The sequence below is a fragment of the Petaurus breviceps genome, unplaced genomic scaffold (assembly GCF_028583685.1).
Source record: "Petaurus breviceps papuanus isolate PSGF00001 unplaced genomic scaffold, PetGlider_PUasm1.0 174, whole genome shotgun sequence".
Classification (NCBI taxonomy): domain Eukaryota; kingdom Metazoa; phylum Chordata; class Mammalia; order Diprotodontia; family Petauridae; genus Petaurus; species Petaurus breviceps.
This window is the reverse complement of record NW_027185761.1, coordinates 43669152-43687817: the sequence shown is the minus strand read 5'-3', so window position 1 is coordinate 43687817 and position 18666 is coordinate 43669152. Positions and strand designations below refer to the sequence as shown.

The 18666-nt window shown below is 37.8% G+C and overlaps 1 protein-coding gene across 15 annotated transcripts in view; it reads left to right on the top strand.

The window, feature by feature from the left end:
• Positions 1 to 18666, top strand: part of MITF (melanocyte inducing transcription factor) — a 271770-nt gene that overhangs the window by 237496 nt on the left and 15608 nt on the right. For 8 of the 15 annotated variants that reach the window (XM_069084117.1, XM_069084116.1, XM_069084124.1 and 5 more), the window contains 4 exons: positions 682 to 765; positions 2764 to 2859; positions 13780 to 13897; positions 17907 to 17981. In XM_069084117.1, coding sequence (XP_068940218.1) covers positions 682 to 765; positions 2764 to 2859; positions 13780 to 13897; positions 17907 to 17981 — 373 coding nt within the window. The remainder of the gene's footprint in view (positions 1 to 681; positions 766 to 2763; positions 2860 to 13779; positions 13898 to 17906; positions 17982 to 18666) is intronic. The other 7 variants (XM_069084126.1, XM_069084125.1, XM_069084120.1 and 4 more) reach the window with 1 other exon arrangement.

The following is an 18666-nucleotide window of genomic DNA, read 5'->3' as shown; positions in this document are numbered from 1 at the left end:
ACTAAATGCCTCCTGAGACATTCCATTCCATTTTGGGATATCTTTAGTGTTATGAAGTTATTTTTTCCTAATACCTCATTTATTATAGTTTCCACATTTCATAGTTTTCTAAATATTACGGTGTGCTACTTTACTCTCTAAGGTGTACCTTCAATTGGATAAAAAAAGAAAGACTTATCCTTTCATTTCATTGTTATATAGACTTTCTTCCTCCTAAATATAGTATCTTTGTGTGTATGGGAGGAGAGCTTTGCTGGGGGGATAGTGGGGGGAGATTGTGATTTGACCTATGTTTATTCTAATGAGATATGCATATTATAATAATGGAGATCCTACTTTCTTTTTCTCAAAATCCATATATAATTTCCATTCCCTCCTCCCCCAAGATTCTGGTTGATTTTTTTTTTTTACTTTTCTAAGGATTCCCACCTTACAATTTCTTTTCTTCACCTCTTTTTTGATATACTCCCAAAGCGATTATTTACAAAAGACACTCAATTCATTTCCTCTCTCCTTAGGCTAGTGAATAAAATGTAGCCATCCCTTCATTTTCAGGCTGCCAGACTTCAAGTTCATATGAAACTTATTTCACCCCATTGGGGTATTTTCCACCTTTTATATATGTTTGTGTGACGCCGAGAAAATAATTGGCAAATCTCTTTTGTGTTTTTGTCTTTACAGGGGTTTTATAAGTTTGAAGAGCAGAACAGAGCAGAGAGTGAGTGCCCAAATATGAACGCGCATTCGCGAGCATCGTGCATGCAGGTACTGAATGACTAGCAGCCGGAGGATGTCACACTCTGTAATGAGGATCTATATTTGTTGTTGATCACACCTTCCTGATGACTTACGGGTTTTTTCCCCATTGATTTTTTTTTAAGTGAGCGACAGGAACTTTTAAACTTTCTTCTGTACCTTCCTGTGATTAAATTAGAGTTAGGGAAATGAAATCGGAGGCCTTTTTTGTCTGCTCTAGGTGTTTAAAATAATTCAGACAGGCCTAGAAGACATTTTTAAGTGAAATAAAAATATAGTACTGCTTTAAAAAACTGCAGAGTACATGGCATAGAAATTTATTGAGTTGCTGTTTCTTGAGAGGGTTCATAAATTAAGAGGCATGGATCTTATCTGAATTTCTCATACCATACTTCTCCTAAGACAGGATAGAACTGGAGAAAAGTATCATACACCAGTTCTGGCAACACATTTCTTGTCTATTGCTATGCTAGAAAAAGGTCATCATTTTGAAAAGCCCATGGGAAATACAGACTCAGAAGGGAAGTAAGGATATGGATAAAGGCTAGATTTAGGGTTTCATTGTATTAGAGCTCCTGAGTGGGAATCAATCAATGTAGTTGACACCTTAGAGCATTGAGAAGTTAAATGCCTTGCTTAGGATCTCAATACATCAGAAACGAGGTATGTTCACTTTTTATCCATTATGCCATACCATCTCTCTTATATTGTAACAATGACAAACATAACCATCCCAACCATAACAACCACCATAGCTGTCATCTCTATGGCGCATTGAGGTTTGCATTACTTATGTTCTGTTATTTGAAATTAACATGTAAACTTTTGGTCTCAGTGGAGAAAAAAATCCACTAGACCTTTGTCATGGGCAGAAAGCAAGGTTGAATAAATAAAAAGTAGATAAAATCAAATACAAGTGACAGGAGAAGGTCATGAGAAGTCCCCAGATTTCAGCATAGCCTAACTATGAGTCTTTAACACACACACACACACACACACATGCACACATGCACACATGCTCAGAGGCGTAATCGTGGAGAAGGCCACTTTCCACTCACTGGATGTTTACAGAGAAATGTTTGCACAGCCTTGTATTTGTGACTGCTGCAATGCCCATGTAATCACTGTTGTTTATTATCATCATAACTGATGTTTTGGTACTTCAGGAATAAAATTGATCTAGTGGGAATGTCAGCTCTCCAACCGTAATGATAACCTCGTCCTGATGTAATCCCCTGGGAATACAAAGAACTTTTGGCAGCTGTGCAAGAATAAATTGTTATTTTACAAGTCACTAGGAGAACCGTTCCACAAACTCAATGCTGGAAAAGTTTTTGGGGTTATTCCTTGGCACACAGGCAGTAGTGGGCCAGGCTGTCCCTGAGGAAGCCATGGATGGATTCCTATCTTCATTTTTCCTGTTCCCAGGAGAAGACAAGATGCTACAGTAATCAGTCACTGGGGAGAAAAAGGAAGTGGCAGACATCATTCAAAAGGATTTCCTAGTGTTAATGAGAGGCAGTGTGATAGAGTGGGTAATGGCAGGAGAACCTGATTCTGGTCCTACTTGTGTGACTCTGGAGCATCACTTAGCCATTGGGGTCCCTAGAAACTCTCTAAGACTGTAAGTTATAGATGACTTGCCAATCTGCATTAAAGGAGGGAGTAATAATGATAATACTAATCACTAAAAGGTAGTGTATATGGTACCTTAAGGTTTCCAAAGATCCTATTTGTATTGTTTTATATGATCTTCATGACTGAAGAATTCCAAAATCCACTTGCTCTGCCCTGCCCTCCCCCCCCAAAAAAGAAGAGAAAATACTTCTCACTTTACTTTCTTTTTGGGGGGGTAAAAAGAAAGTAATTTTCAAAATTAACCAAAATTCATGGAAGATTTGTTAGAGGCTTTGAATCATGCCTTAGAAAAAAAAAGAAGAATCATGTGTGGTAGTTTGCTCATTTTTTTTTGGCTTATTTATATCTTTCATTACTCTTTCCCAACAGATGGATGATGTAATTGATGACATAATTAGCCTTGAATCAAGCTATAATGAAGAAATCCTAGGCCTGATGGATCCAGCATTGCAAATGGCCAATACGGTATTAATCTACATTATTTTGTAAAGATTCATGGTTTGCTGCCAACAGCTACATCCTTTCCTTTTACTTTTTGAATATACACAGGAATTCTTTTCTTAGGAATCATGTGGCTAACAAAATGGGGCACTGCTCTGTGATCATTTAGTAGATGATTTTTGACATTGGCATCATGAATTTCGACAAGAAGTATGCAAACAAGAAGATCATGACTAGGCTCTGTTGTCTGAAATGGCCACGTCCATTTCTTAGGTGCATGATGGTCTCTTAGATGTGTCCAGACTCTCAAGAGACGTGATAACCATTTGTTGTGTTGCAGCAGCAATATCAGGAGATGCATGAGATATTAATGTTCAAAAATGGCATGTAATGTTATTCCTTAGGGCCATAATTTACTATCTAGGGATGGGGGAGAATTATTGTTCAACAATTTAAAATCTTAATTGCTATTCAGAAGTCATATATTTGGGTCGTATTTAGGAGCAATGGGTGGGTGTTGCAAAAAGATAAATGTCTGCTTGATATGAGGAAAATCTTTCAATAGAGTTTGAATCTTTCAAAAAAAAGTAGGATGAACTGCTTCATTATATAGTGGGCTCTACCAAGGGGTGTGCTGGGGCCAGCTCATACCAGCTCAAGAGAACTGATTGTTAAATTTTTATTGTTTGAACTTATCTCTTGGAAATTGGCAGATGTAACAAATCAGGGCCTGATTTATTGATTTGTTGGTTATTTGAGACTTAAGAAAGTGATGGAGAAAAAAAAAAACCAACACAAATTAAAGTATATCTTTATACATTGACCAGCACACTCTTGGTTCCACAGCACTGGAAGGTTTTGAGCAGAGACTGAAAACCACTTACCAGTGGGGGATTTATTGAAGGCAGAGGGGAAGGGAGGATGCTTTTTCATGTATTAGGTGGTACCTGAGGTCCCTTGAGTGATGAAATTTTGTGATTCTCTGATTCCTGTGGGTTAAGCCTATCACTTTAAAAGTTATACATGAGTTTTGTTATGCAGTTTTCCTTAATGACTTTGCCATGAGACTCTATTGTGTTAAAAATAGGTACTTCCAAAAATAAATCCCTTTGGTGTGCTAGACAGAATTTTTACTCACTTCTACAGTATAGTGATTTCACAATATAATATAATGAGATACTCTCTTTTCCCAGCCCATCCTGGCCCTCTGTGCTTCTGACCTAGCTTGTCAAGTATTTCTTTTATGCTTTATTCTTTACTTTGTTCAAGGCCACAACTCCTCTAGCTTGAAACCTCAGCTGTATTCTTTTTAAACATTTTGGTTTTATTGATCTCTTTTGTATTCATACGACCATCATTTCTAGATACATATTTACCCTTCACTGCCCACAGGGCTAGTACTTATCAGAAAGTTGTTTTTTTTTTAAAGAGAGAAAAAAGATTCAGCAAAACTAGTTAAGACATCAAGTGTAACTGTTGGTATATATCCGTCAGTCAGCCAACAGCATTTTCAGAGTTTGTATTATGTGCTGGACAGCATGCTAAGTGTTGTGGAGACATAGAAAGAAAGGCAAAAACATAGTCCTTGTTCTCAAGGAACTTGCATTCTAATGGCAGAGACAATTTGCAAATAACTATGTGAATACGAAATAGACATCACATATACAGAAGGTAACATCAGAGGAAGATGCTGCACAATGTTCCATACCCATCACACCTCACTTCTGTGAAGAGGGGAAGCAGGCCAGCCTTGGGCATTATAATTACACAGCATGAAGCTGCTGTTTTTTCTGTTTACATCATTGTCAATGATGTACATTGTTTCCCTGCTCTGCTTACTTCCGTCTTCATCAGTTCAGATGAGCTTTCCCATGCCTTTCTGAAGTCTTCATCTTGTCCATTTCTTATAGCCTTTTAGTATTTGATCACTTTCATGTGCCATGTGAGTTGTGTTATTTTAATCGTCTCCCCAAAAGTAAACTTTTTAAGAGACAATAAATGTATTCTCATCTTAAATGTATTTTTGCACCAGCCCCTCAAATTCTCAGTTTGCTTGTGTAACCCCCTGACTTCCACATGTCTTTGATAATTTTTAGCAGGGGAGAATCAAAGCTATAAGAAGGGTCTTAGGGTCAGGGTTGGAATCGAAGGTTTTTGGGGTTGGAGTCAATTTTATAACTCAGCCAAAAGATTTAGAATAACCTTTAAAGGCATGTCTTGCAATTTCTCTAACTTGAATCTCTGAGAGTTCCCTGACAGTTTCAAATAGCAATATCCTGGGTACCCCAAAATATCATGTATAGTCAGTTGACTACCATGAATGGGCAAATGTTTGTTTATACCCACCTAGCAGAATGATCACATTCAGAGATTTCTTTCCTAGTATACAATAATGGCAGCAAGCTCAGAACTTAGGCAGTAGAAGACCTGCTGGATGAGTGGCTTTCCCCAGGGATTTCTAAATTACCACCGTCCCTTGGTTTGGGCATTAAGGTGATTTCTGACAGCACAGTGCATGGTGCTATCCTAAAAAAGAATAGCTGTGGCCTCTTTGGTTTGGGAAAACCATCATTTATCCCATCTGCGTCCCTCCAAGATAAAAATTAGTTAATAGACGAGAACTTCGGTTACCACTAAGAAAGCCAAACTTAGGTTTAAATTCAGATCATTTAACTTATACCTAAGGCCCAAAAGATTAAGAGATTTACTCCCTTTGTGAGACTGGATAAGGGGCAGGACCATTTTTTTTAAGTATAGATTTTTATTGATAACATTTGGGGATTTTTTTACATTACCAAAATTCCTCCCAGTTTCCCTCCTTCTCACCATTCTCAGAGAGCCATCTCGTATAAAAATTAATATTTTCTAGGGGAAAAAAAGAAAAAGAGAGAAAAATCAAAACTTATCAATACATTAAAAAGTCTAAAAATACATGCAATGTTTCCATACTCTTGGGCCTCTCAACTCTGCCAAGCAATGGAATTGGAGTATCTCTTTTTTTGGAGATGACCTTGTTTTCCATCCTTCTGCAACATTCACTTTTTATTATTTTTTAATTTTTTTTCTGTTTGCATTATTATAGTCATTGTGAATGTTACTTTGTTGACCCTGTTTTCACTCTACATCAGCTCATGTAAATCTTTCCGTGCATCTTTTCTTAAAGAGTAGCAATATCCTCCGTACATTCATTTAGCAGCAGTTTGGTCAATCATTCCCTTGTTTCCAGTTCTTTGCTAGCATAAAAAGAGCAGCTTTAAAATATTTTGATGTAATATGGGGACTTTCTTATCAATGACCTCCCTGGAATATATGCCTACTAGTGGACTTTTTGGGCCAAAGGTTATGAATTTTTTAGTCAACTTATATGCGTAATTTCAAAGTGGTTATCTTGATTCACAGCTTCACCCATAATGTTTTTGTGTGCCTATCTTCTCTTACCTTCACCATTGTTGAGTATTTGTATCCTTAGTCACCTTTGCCAATTTGCAGAATGTGGGGTGAGATCTCAGAGTTCTTTTGATTTTCATTTCTCTTGTTATGAATGATCTAGAGCATTCTTTCATGTGGTAGTGAATATTTGGCAATTCTTCTTTTGAGAACTGATTGTTCATATCCTTTGACTACTGGCTTGTGGGCATGTATCTGTTCATTGTTTCTACGTCTTAGATACCGAACCATTATCTGAGAAATATGATAGAAAGATTTTCTCCCACGTTCAAATTTTTCCCTTCTTATTCTTCTTTGTTGGCCATAGTACAGATTCTCCATTAGGAATTACTTTTTATTTTCAATACCCTTCAAATTAAAGATCATTCTATTAAAAAAAATGAGAAGAGAAGAAGTTCATATGTCTTTATATGCAGGGGTAGGAAGATGCATCCTTCAAAGAAAATAGTTAATGTTGAGTAAGTGGAGCTGAAAAGCTTTTTCATCCACAGAACTATTGCCCTTAGTGTAAGAAAGAAAGCTGAGCTCGATTTGGAAGCCATTTCCTTTCCCTCCAAAGTCTGTATGCTTTCAACCTTCTCTTGGATCGGTGGCCCCTTCCATCCTCCCCACCTCCTTTAAAATTCCAGCATGGAATGGAGTCTGAAGACTTGGATCTTAGGTTCAAAGACCACTTCTCACTCCCTATTAGACCTTGGCTAAGTCATTTAACCACTATGGATCTCACCACCTCAATTGTAAAATAACAGGGGGTTTGACTGTCTTCTAAGGTCCCTTCCATTTCAAAATCTATGATCCTGTGAGCTATTAGGTCTTTATGTGTGTTTCTTTTCCTAAATGAAAGGGTTGGCTTAGTTGGGTTTTTAACGTCTCTTTGCTTGTTTAGCTTGCTTGCTCCTGAGTTAAGTCTCTGCATCCCTTCTCTCTCTCTCTCTCTCTCTCTCTCTCTCTCTCTCTCTCTCTTAACATCTCTCTCCCTCCCTCCCTTCCCCCCTCTTTCCCTCTTTGTCCCTCTCCCTTTGTCTCTCTCTTTCTCTCTCTCCCTCTGTCCCCCTCCTGCTGTGTCTGTTTCTGTCTGTCTCACTCTACCCCTGCTCCCTTTCTTTCTTTTCTTTTATTCAATAGAAGGTAGAAGGAACATTAAGAGAGGAAACTGTCCTTAGGGAGTTACAGTCTAGAAATAACCATTCTGAGAGCACAACAAGGCCACTGTTGTGCCATTGCAAACAAAGCATAAAAGTCCCAGTTTACTTGTGGTAACAGTGCTCAATTGATATCCCAAGAAGGGGACCTCCATAGAAAGCAAAGGCTAACATTTAGCAGTGATCACTTACTTGAAAAAATATTCATTTTGGTGTAGCAGGCCCTCTAAAGACCTCAATTCAAATCAAGCTGGGGTGGTAGATAAATGAGGTTCTTTCCTTGGTATGTGCCCTTTTGGACTATTGTCTTTATAATCCTACTGTGCTGGTGGGATTTGGTAGAATCAGAGGCATGATTCATGTATTGCATAATATAGCAGAAAGGGTAGCACATGAACAAGATATCCACATTCACAAAGGATAATAATGGTAATAGCTAACATTTATATAGCACATTAAGGTTTGATAATTGCTTTCTGTATTTCATTTTGTCCTCACAACAGCCCTCTGTTATTATTCCCACTTTACAGATGAGAAAACTGAGTCTTAGAAAGGTTAAGAGATGTGCTCAGAGTAGCACAGCTAATAAGAGTCCCAGGCAGGATTCAAATCCTGTCTTCCTGGTTCTGTCCCTTTATCCACTATGCCACCTAACTTCAGTTGAGACATCCTTTCCTCTCCATTTCCACCCTACCACACAGACAGGAAAATAGAAAAAAAAAGTCACAGTTCCTGCTAGCAGTTCAAGCCAGTAAACAATATTTAATTAGATTGAGGGGGAGGGGGAAATTTTATGGATCTTTTTATTCATTACACCATAGCTGTTTATCCCATCTGTCCCCGTTCCCTACTTAAAACAAAATGGTTATGAAAAATGAGCCAACAAAGCGAATATGTTTGATAGAACTTGCAACATTTCATACCCACAGTCCTCCACCTGTATAAGTCAGTCAGCAAGCATTTATTAAACATGTGCACAGTGGCGGGCACTGTACTAGGCACTGAGAGTATGGACAAAAATGAAATGGTTCCTTCTCTCTCAAGAAGCAGGAAGTATGTTTTGTCATTTGTTCTCCAAGACCAAGACCAAGACTGGTCACTGAAGTTAATTTGAGGAAAAAATTGTAACATCGAATGATCTAAATGCTGGTTGGGATCCTGTCATAAATTGGAAGGTTTGGGAAATTTCTTATTGAGAGTAAGGTTATTCTGCCCAGCTTCTCTTTTTCAGTAGACTCATATGAAGATAGTCATTGATACAAATGGTGCAAGGCTCTCAGTAGCCCCTGTTAGGACATTAAGTGTCCGTCTTAGCTCCCCTGCTTGTTCTTACAATTAAGATTGTATAACAGATGAAGAAATAGGCCCTCCTCATGACAGACTTTCTGAAAAGTCAGTTGTTGGGGTGGCTAGGTGGCGCAGTGAATAGAGCACCTGCCCTGGAGTCAGGAGGATCTGAGTTCAAATGCGGCCTCTGACACTTAACACTAAAACTAGTTGTGTGACCTTGGGCAAGTCACTTAACCCCAGTTGCCCTCTTAAAAAAACACAAAGTCAGTTGTCATCACTACCACCACCATCATCCATTTATTATACAGTGATGAAATCCAAGGACATTGTTATCTCCTCCTCTTCCTCTTTCTTCTCCTTTTCCTTCTCTCTTTTTCTTTTTATTCTCCTCCTCCTCCTTATTTTAGTTGTTCTAGACCTTGGTGTCATCATTGCAAGAAATTCCCTGTGCTGGTGTTAATCAGGTCCTCATCTGTGACTTACAGTCTTTAAAAGTTGCTTGTAGTCCCTCAGAGGCTGATTAATTTGCCTAGGATCACACATAGTAAGTGTCCGAGGCCAAATTTGAACTCAGATCTTCCTGACTATGTCATCCCCTCCTTAGCTGCCTTTGGGTGCAGGGTATTGCATTAGCCCCTGGCTTAAGCAATTTATTGCCATGTAAATGGATGGCATATCCCTGTCCTAGAGCTCAGAATTTAGTAGTAGTAGCCACAGGGAATATTCATGAAAGAGCTTACAAGCTTCCATAAAGCATAAAGCAACCTGTCTTGCTAGACTGACTTCACTTTCGTGCATCTCACGGTGCCGATGTGGGAATACATCTCCTTGAGCACACCCTGCCCATCAAAGACCTTGGTGCTGCGAACTACCTTTATCCCTTCTTGGCCCAGCTGACCCTCTTTGCCGCCTCCTTTTGGAAGAAGAGAAAAGGGAGCTTTGGAAATTGGAAAAGAGATGCCAGATGTTGTTGCTGATTTTCAGATGACGGACTCCACATTCTTGTGGATGTCTGCATTTAAAAATCCAAACTTATTTAGCAAATTTTAGCAAAGAGGTTAGAACTAATAAAGCAAGGTCACAGTTGAATGGGAAAGGTCAAGGTTGACTCTGAAAAAGCATCCCATGTGAAACGAATCATTTAATGGGAGAACTGCAGAAAAGGAAGAGAGTAGTGGTTGGTTTTTGTTTATTTGTTTGTTTTCTTAATTTTTCCTGAAGTCCCTTAGTCAAAGTATGCTTAATTGGGCAGGTACAGTGTGTGTGTGTGTGTGTGTGTTTGTGTATGTATATACACGTGTATATGGATTATATATATCATAGATAAAATCAAACATTTTCATAACATAGTATCATAAAAATCTGAAAAAAAATTGAAGCAGAATATGAGAAAAGACATTGGAAAAAAGATCCATTCCTTCCCCATATAAGGAATAAGTCTGAATGGATCTTTGCCTTTTTTCCCTGGGTTCTAGGAGAGTGTGGCGTTCCATGTATATTCTCTCTTCACCATACTCTACTATTAGAGCTAGTATGTTAAATGTTTTTTAAAATAATTTTTATTTATATCTTTTGTTTCACTAAATTTTTTGTCTTTCTGAATTTTCCCCATATTGCTCCTCTACCCCTCCCAGAGAACCATTCTATGTAACAAGTGAAAAAAAAGAAATTAAACATTTTTTAGAGAAAACAAACCATCCTAAAACTGATCAATTCACTAAAAAATACAAACGAAAACATCAGCTAGGTTCGTTCCACACTCGTGGACCTCCTGCTTCTGCAAAGGCACTGGGGGTAGGGGAGGGGGAGAAATGGCTCCTATCTCTTTTTTGGGTCAGTGCTTTTTCAGTGTTACTTGGCACCATTCATCTTCAGTTGGTTTTTGGTCATTCTTTCCACTTTCCCTTATTGTTGTCACATTTATTATTTTCCTGGTTCTGTGTTACTCCCCTTTGTATCAGTTCATTTAAGTCTGTGTTTCTCTGTGTTCATCCTATTTATCATTTCTGATAGCACAGTAATACTTGATTACATTCCTCTACCACTCTTTGTTTAGCCATTTTCCCACTTGATGAACATCTAATTTTGTTTCCCATTCTTTGGGCCATTAAAAGTGATGCTCTAATTATTTTGGGGTCTGTGGAGACTTTCTTTTTGTCATTGATCTTGGGACATGTATCTATTTTCTTTGACTACTTATCTATCGGGGAGTAGCTTTTGGTCTTATATATTTTATCATTATAATAGAAGTACAAAATTTTTTATTATGGGTATGTATATGTGTACACATGTAATAAAATTTATTAATATATTATTTTATACATATAATAGTTTTGTACACATGTTATATATGCATATAATCAAAATTTTATACATATATTAGATATCCACACATAAAATAAAAATGTGTACATATGTGATACCAAATACTTATCTGAAACATTTGATATGATAATTTTTTCCCCTGTTCACATTCTTTCTTTATACTTCTGTGGAAATCATAGTACAAGTTCCCTGGTAGGGTTCATCCTTCTCCTATTTCACAATACTTATATTGAGTTGTCCTATTTTATTTTTATTTTTTAGTGTGTTTCAGAAAATGAGAGCTAGGTTGTATATAAATTACAAAGTAATTTGAAATTTTGCCCTTTGGCCCAGCATATGGATGTATATAAGCACTTTGAAGTAGTTGTACAATCCTAGAACTGGAAGGGACTTCAAAGATTGTAGGACAATAGATCTCAAGCTGGAAGGAACCTTAGGCACCATCGAATTCAGTTCTCTCATTTTATAGATGTTGAAAGTGAGGCACGGTTTCCTGACTGATGTACTTCATCTATACCTAGACCACCTCACCTGTCTCCCTGAAGATCTCCAGTCATAGGCAGCTCCCTACCTGCTGGGGAAACCATCCAGTTTTCAGATTTCTCCGATTGTTGAGGAGTGTCCTTGTATTGAGCCCTGAACTGCCTTCCTGTAATTTCAGCTCATTGATTCTACTGGGATTTTGGGGTAGAATGAGTCCAGTTCTTTCATAGGAAAACCCTTCAGGAATCTGCAAAACTTGATATTTAATTGATTACCTCTTTTTCTCCAAGCTCTGTATTTAGAGTTTCTTAAAGTAGCCCTTGTGCTGTGTGGGATTAAGTGCGGCTATCATTTTGTTGTTAGCTTCGGAATACTAGACAGTTCTTTCTTTCATTCCAGCATGTTACTCAGAGGCATGGCCATTATCACAGTGCCTAGGACATAATAGGTCCTTAATTAATTTTATTGATTAAATATGACAATTTAGAATAAAGTACAGTATATGCCCCATAACACAGCTTTGTGGTCTGATAAGAGTTCTCAAAATTAACTGAATTAAGTTAAAAAATATAAACAATCTATAGTTGAAATAGACTATAGGAAATATTTTGTTTGTGGTTGAATTTATTCAGAACTTTTGTTGGGTGCAGGAGTGGGCTCTGTGTAAACCCCAAGAACTACGGTGCTTTCTGAAGCAGCACAGCATTGTGGAGTGGAGTGCCAGACTTGGCAGCCAAACCTCATTTTCTTCAGCTGTAAAATGGGGATAATAATAGCATCAATATCATAAGATTGTTATGAGTATCAAATGAGATCATGTAGCTAATGTGTCTCACAAATCTTAAAACACTCTATAAATGTAAGCTGCTATTATTCATTGGTTTGGAACCAGACAGGGATGAGCTGGAACCAGCTTGAAGGGGCCCAATTTGCAGTGTCAGCATTTATGCTTTGGAAATCACAAAGGCGACAGATTAGGGCCTGAGTAATTGGTGATTGTCTAAACTTAAGAAAGTGAGGAGGAAAATGTTTATCATATACATTTAAATTTAAAAGTATGTCTTTGTTTTTGTTTTTTGGAGATCCAGTTTTTAAACATTTACCATCACATCTTAGGGTGACTTCATTGGGGATAGGGTGCTCCCAGTGAGGAAATTCTCTCCAACCATGCAGATTAGAACCTGCTCTCCACCTTCTAGTGATAGAAGGTTGCCTGGGGGTACTAAGAAGTTAAGTGATTTGCCCAAGTTCATACACCTGGTATGAGGGAGGGGCAGGACTTGAGCCCAGTCTTCATAATTATGAGATGATTATCCACTATATAATGATGACACTATAATAATGTTATGATGATAATGATAATCATTATTAGACTGTTTTCATCACTAAAAGCAATACAAGAGAATAAAATCATTATAATGAATTAATTCTGTAGATGCACATAATTAAAAGTTATGGCTGTCAAGACAGAGTGGGGAAGCAATTTCCTTAGAGATGCCAAATTCAGAAGAAATTGGAAACTCTCTTTTTTAAAAAATGAGATGTTTTAGGGTCTTAATGTTTTACTTCCTCCCTCCCTCCCTTCCTTCCTTCCTTCCTTCCTTCCTTCCTTCCTTCCTTCCTTCCTTCCTTCCTTCCTTCCTTCCTTCCTTCCTTCCTTCCTTCCTTCCTTCCTTTCCTTCTTTCCTTCCTTCCTTCCTTCTTCCTTCCTCTCTGCTTGCCTCTCTCCCTCTCTTCCCCTTCTTTGTTTCCTCCTTCCTATTCAGCCAATTTTTAGTTCTTTTACAAGAGTCAATGGGCTCCCTCTTGTGGCCTGAAAAGAAACCAACTCTGTGTTTCTGTTAGAAGAGGATGTTTTAGAATGTATTGAAAGGAAAAAGCAATATCTTCCAAAGAAGCAGCTTGCATTATGTTATGTAAATTACTTTTAAACTAATGCCTTTAGTTCCATTTCTCTTAATAACCTGACATGGGTGACTATGATCAGATTCTGATCTTCATTGTAACACGTATGCTTGACTTACCACACAGCTTTACAAACCAAGAAGGTCTGTAAAACTGGGCAAAGGGAACGCATCCTTTCTTTTGGTAATGTGGGTAGATGAGAGGATAAATATTCCAGATTTTTAAAAATAAAAGCACAGATAATGTTTTACTAATGATACTTTAAAATTGATGTTACATGAGATATCTGTTCTTTCTGTGTAGATCAGAACCTCCTTGGGAATTAATTATTTTGGGGTTTCTCCTCCCACAGTTACCTGTTTCTGGAAACTTGATTGACCTTTATGGCAACCAAGGCATGCCACCTCCCGGGCTGGCAATCAGCAACTCCTGTCCAGCCAACCTTCCCAACATCAAAAGGGAACTCACAGGTAAATAGTCATTTCACTGTATTTCTTGATGTCATGTATTTATTCATTAAAAGTTATCAGTTTTGGGCTCATTTCCTTTTTGTTCTCAGCATCCATTTGGAAAATTGACTTATATTAAAATTTGCCATCTTTCAAATGTGGCTATTCTGTCTAGTCCTGCTAAATCAATGTGCCTTCTGTCTGTTGCCATCATGCTCTAGATGCTGCTTTGTTCCTGAGATTTTCTTACTTTTCTTCCACTAGTGGCCATTCTTTTCCAGCTCTGACTCAAAATACTTTCTCTTATAAATCTCTGATTAAATCCATCCCATTCGGATCATTCAGTACACATGCCTTCACCAATGTAATAACAGAAGAAATTTCAGAGATGTTGTTTTGTTCTCTAGTTGTTTTATGTGTGCATATTTCATTCCCCTGAGTAAATTGCAATTTGATTGAGGGTGGAAACTATGATTTATTTTATATCCCCCAAATGTGCCTAGTCCAGTGCTTTGGATTTTCTAACAGTGCTCAATAAATTCTACTTTGGAGAACAGAGTCTTTGTGGGTATTGGCAAATTGATTTCATTTCCTCTGGTGGTTAAATTCTACATTTCACTTGCAACACAATGTTTCAGCTTTAAGAATAATAGTGGGAACAAATTTCTTTATCTCTTTGGAGATCTTAGGTTTTCTTGTTATACCATGTGCAAGAGATTTATTACAAGAGAAAGAGATAGATATGGGGAGATGTTGAGACAGTTGTTTACTTTATTGTGATTTCCTTTAATGCAGCAGGGTAGGGACTGATCCTTCAAACTGTGAAGAATGGGGTTGAGGAGAATGGGAGGGAGAGAGGAGATTTGATCTGAGCCTTGAAGAAAGTTAGGGAATCCAGGAAGTAGTGATGAGGAAGGAAAAGACAGTCAGGCATGGGGAATGGCTAATGCAAAGGCATAAAGTCAGGAAATGGAGTGTCCTGTTTAGGAAATTAGCAAGAAAGGCAATGTCATTGGATTGTAGCTGTGGAGAGGAGGAAAGTGTAAGAAGCCTGAAAATATAGGAAGAGGTTAGATTATGAAGTGCATGAAAAACCATATAGAATTTTATATTTGATCCTGGAAGGTAATGTGGAACCGTTAGAGTCTATTGAGTAGTGGGCATAGCATGGTCAGACCTTCTCTTTAGGAAGATCTGTTTATTACCTGAATGGAGAATGGATTGGAGAGAGGAGAGTTTGGAATCAAGGAGATGAACCAGCAGTGATAGCAATAGTCCAGGTGTATGTTGGTGGAGAGAAGGGGTACATGTGTAAGAGATATTATGAAGGTAGAAATGACAAATATGTGTGAGTGTGTGTGTGTTTCCAGAAAACTGAGGAGAGTATATTATCAATTATTTGGATTAAAAATTTCTGGAAGTGCAGAAACCACCTCAGGCTTGTATTCCAGAATTATCCTGTGCCTAAATATGGTATCAAAACTTAAAATTGTAATGGAAAGCAACATGTAGCGTTGTAAAAAAAGAGAGTCACTTCTGTTGAGTATATGGACTTTTGGAAGTAGATTTCAAATTTCCACTTCCTAAAAACTGGGATACTGTAAAGTAGATGTGGTTTGAATACTTTGTCATTTGAGCAGCCTGCAAACTAAATTCTATAAAAATTAAACAAAAAAGGATGAATTTAAGAAGTATAATTCGTAATGGAAGGAATTCAGAATTTAGATGATGTTCGAAGCAAAAACAACAAAAAAGTGCACTCAGTGTGTAGACCTTTGATTTGAACTTGGGAGAAGGTGATTCTATTACAGGCAAAAAAGTGGAATGATTGTAATACTATATAGTATGTACTCTCTGTCATATAGATATGTCACATATATAGTTGTATCTATAGGTGATAATATATAGATGCAGCTATATCGTATGATGCTATATAGAAGACCCTAGAGATAAAACTATGTAGAACTGTGTAGTTGTAGGTCTATTAAAATTGACATTTTCCTCACAGTTGTCCCACATGGGAGGTAACATTATCTCTATTCCACCAATACACTGAGGCTAAAAATTACATGGTAGGAAGTAGGAAGGGGCAGCTAGGTGGCAGTTGATAGAGTGCCTGGACTGGCGTCAGGAAGACTATCTTCCTGAGTTCGAATCTGGCCTCAGATACTTACTAACTGCGTGACCTTGAGCAAGTCACTTAAAGCCATTTGCTTCAGTTTTCTCATCTGTACAATGAGCTGGAAAAGGAAACGGAAAACCACTCCAGTATCTCTGCCAAGAAAACCCCAAACGGGGTCATGGAGAGTCAGAAACAACTCAACATCCACAGAAAGTAGTAGGATAAGAACTTTATTCTGGTACTGTTATTTCTAGTATACCATATCACCTCAGTTTTCCCATCCATAAAATGAGAATAATAATACCTACCTCAAATACCTACCCCCTCATCGTTAAGAAAGCCCTTTGTAAAACCATAGAAAACAAGATCCATGTTATAGGAAGTCACTTTGTCCTTGAAATGCAAACAGTTATCCCAAAGTATATAGTAAAGTTCATTTTTATGAATTAGTCACAAAAGATGTGGTATGTCTAATGAATGCCCCCTGTAATTTAATTATAATGTGAGTGTGATAGTTTTTGCGCCGATCAATTGATTGCTATCTCAAGCATTTATTAAACTATTATATATCATGTGTCAGGTACTAGGCTAAGGGCTAGGGTTACAGATATAATCCAGCAAGAGAGCAGCCCCTCTTCTCAAGGTGCTTATGTCCTAAATGGGGGAATATTGCATATAAAGGGAAGAGGAAAAGATTAGAGATGAAGGAAATGGCAAGCAGCCTGATGTTGTCATAGCCTGGAAGTGGGGCAGGGAGCAGACTGGGGGGGAAGAAAGCCTACTTGTGGACAAGATAAGGCAGAAGCTCACTTATCAAAGTCTGGTGTCCAAAGGATAGTGATGAGGAAGGAAAGACAATAGCCAGAACGTAGGTGGCCTGGCCAAGACATGGCATGGAAGGCCTGAGCAGGAGGTCAAAGCCCAGTATCCTAGGAATAGAATTAATAGGGTTTAGAGAAGTGTTATAATGACTGGAATTTCCATTTGACCTTTGGTCAGTCTCCTAATGTATTGGTGACATACCTTGATCTTTAATGCTCTTCAGAGAACCATTATGAAAATCATCCTACATTGTGAAGTTTCATTTTTACCTCCACTAAGATTCTACTCCAATGCTTCACTGTGGTGTTTAGGTGCCTCTGGGTTCTCCGGGTCCTCTCATTGGATCCTAAGCTCTAGCCACACCCTTCAAAGCTCAGAACAGTTTGAACGTGGGCCCAGAGATGAATTTCATTGCTGTCTGTTGTCCAAGGACCAGCCTAAGAAGAGAGAGGCTCCTCACCAGGACACTGGTCACCAGATCTTGATTTTTTTCTTCCATGTCAACTTACAGAGTTGTTCTCTAATTAATATAGTTTATATAGACCTTTAAGCATTTCATAGCTTTACGTTATACACCTAAGAGCTTAGTGAGTACTGATGCTGATGAAATCACAGATCCTTCAGGTATTGAAGTAAATTAGTTTTAGCTGTGGCTTTTCTTATCTTACTGTCTCATCTTAATAATTTTAATTGAATCCACTTCAATTCAATGAGGATTCATTCAACTTTTGGGAACAATTCATTCAGATTGAACAAATGTATTCAATTCAATTCAGCAAAGGTTTATTTAGCACTTAGAGTATACCAGGCACTGTACTAAACCCTGCATACAAAGATAATAAAAACAGTCCCTACCCTCAAGCAGCTTACATTCTACTCAAGGGAAACAACTTGAAAATACAAAGTAAATCCAGAATCATGATAAATTAATCTCATTGGTGATAGGAATGTGGATATGCTATTTCTTTTTTTTTCCTTCATATTAGGGAGATTCACATCCACTCATTTAGAAGATTCAATGTTTTTCAAATTGCATTTTGTTCCTTGAGCATTTCCAATATCTAATTACTTCATTCACGTGCACAGCGTGTATTTTTCCTACAGAATCAGAAGCAAGGGCATTGGCCAAAGAGAGACAAAAAAAGGACAATCACAACTTAAGTAAGTTGGTTTTGTTCATTTTTAAGTCAACTGCATGATTGAAATAATGCTTGCCCCTTGGTTACAAAATGTTACTGGAGTTTGGGAAGAAAATGAATGTCTTTCATAGTACTAAAGTGATTATTAACAAAAAAATCCCCATGAAAGAAGTTCGTTGTTTAGAAAAAATGAAGAACACGCTTATTTTCCTCTCCTACCTTCAAACCAGTCTTTGTTAGACCAACTTCCTTTCCTAGTTATTTTCTTGTTTGTAGTTTTTTGTGGAGAGGGAAGATTGATCCCCAATTACTTAATTAAAATGTTGTTTATTGGGGTGGCTAGGTGGTACAGTGAATAGAGCACTGGCCTTGAGTTCAAATTCAGCCTCAGACATTTGACACACTTACTAGCTGTGTGACCTTGGGTAAGTCACTTAACCCCAATTGCCTTGCCTTCCTCCCTCCAAAAAGCAAACAAAAAATGTTGTTTACCCAGCAGTTTGTTACCAAAATAGATATTAGAATCTCCATTTCTATATATAGCAGGCCATCTTGGTGAAAGGACAGGTCAGGGGTGGGGCTACTTTCACTTTCTACCTAGATCAGTGATTTTAAAATAAGACTATAATAAGGATGTAAATTGATTTTTTTTTAAAGCAGTTGGGGTTAAGTTACTTGCTCAAGGTTACACAGCCAGTTATTTCTGG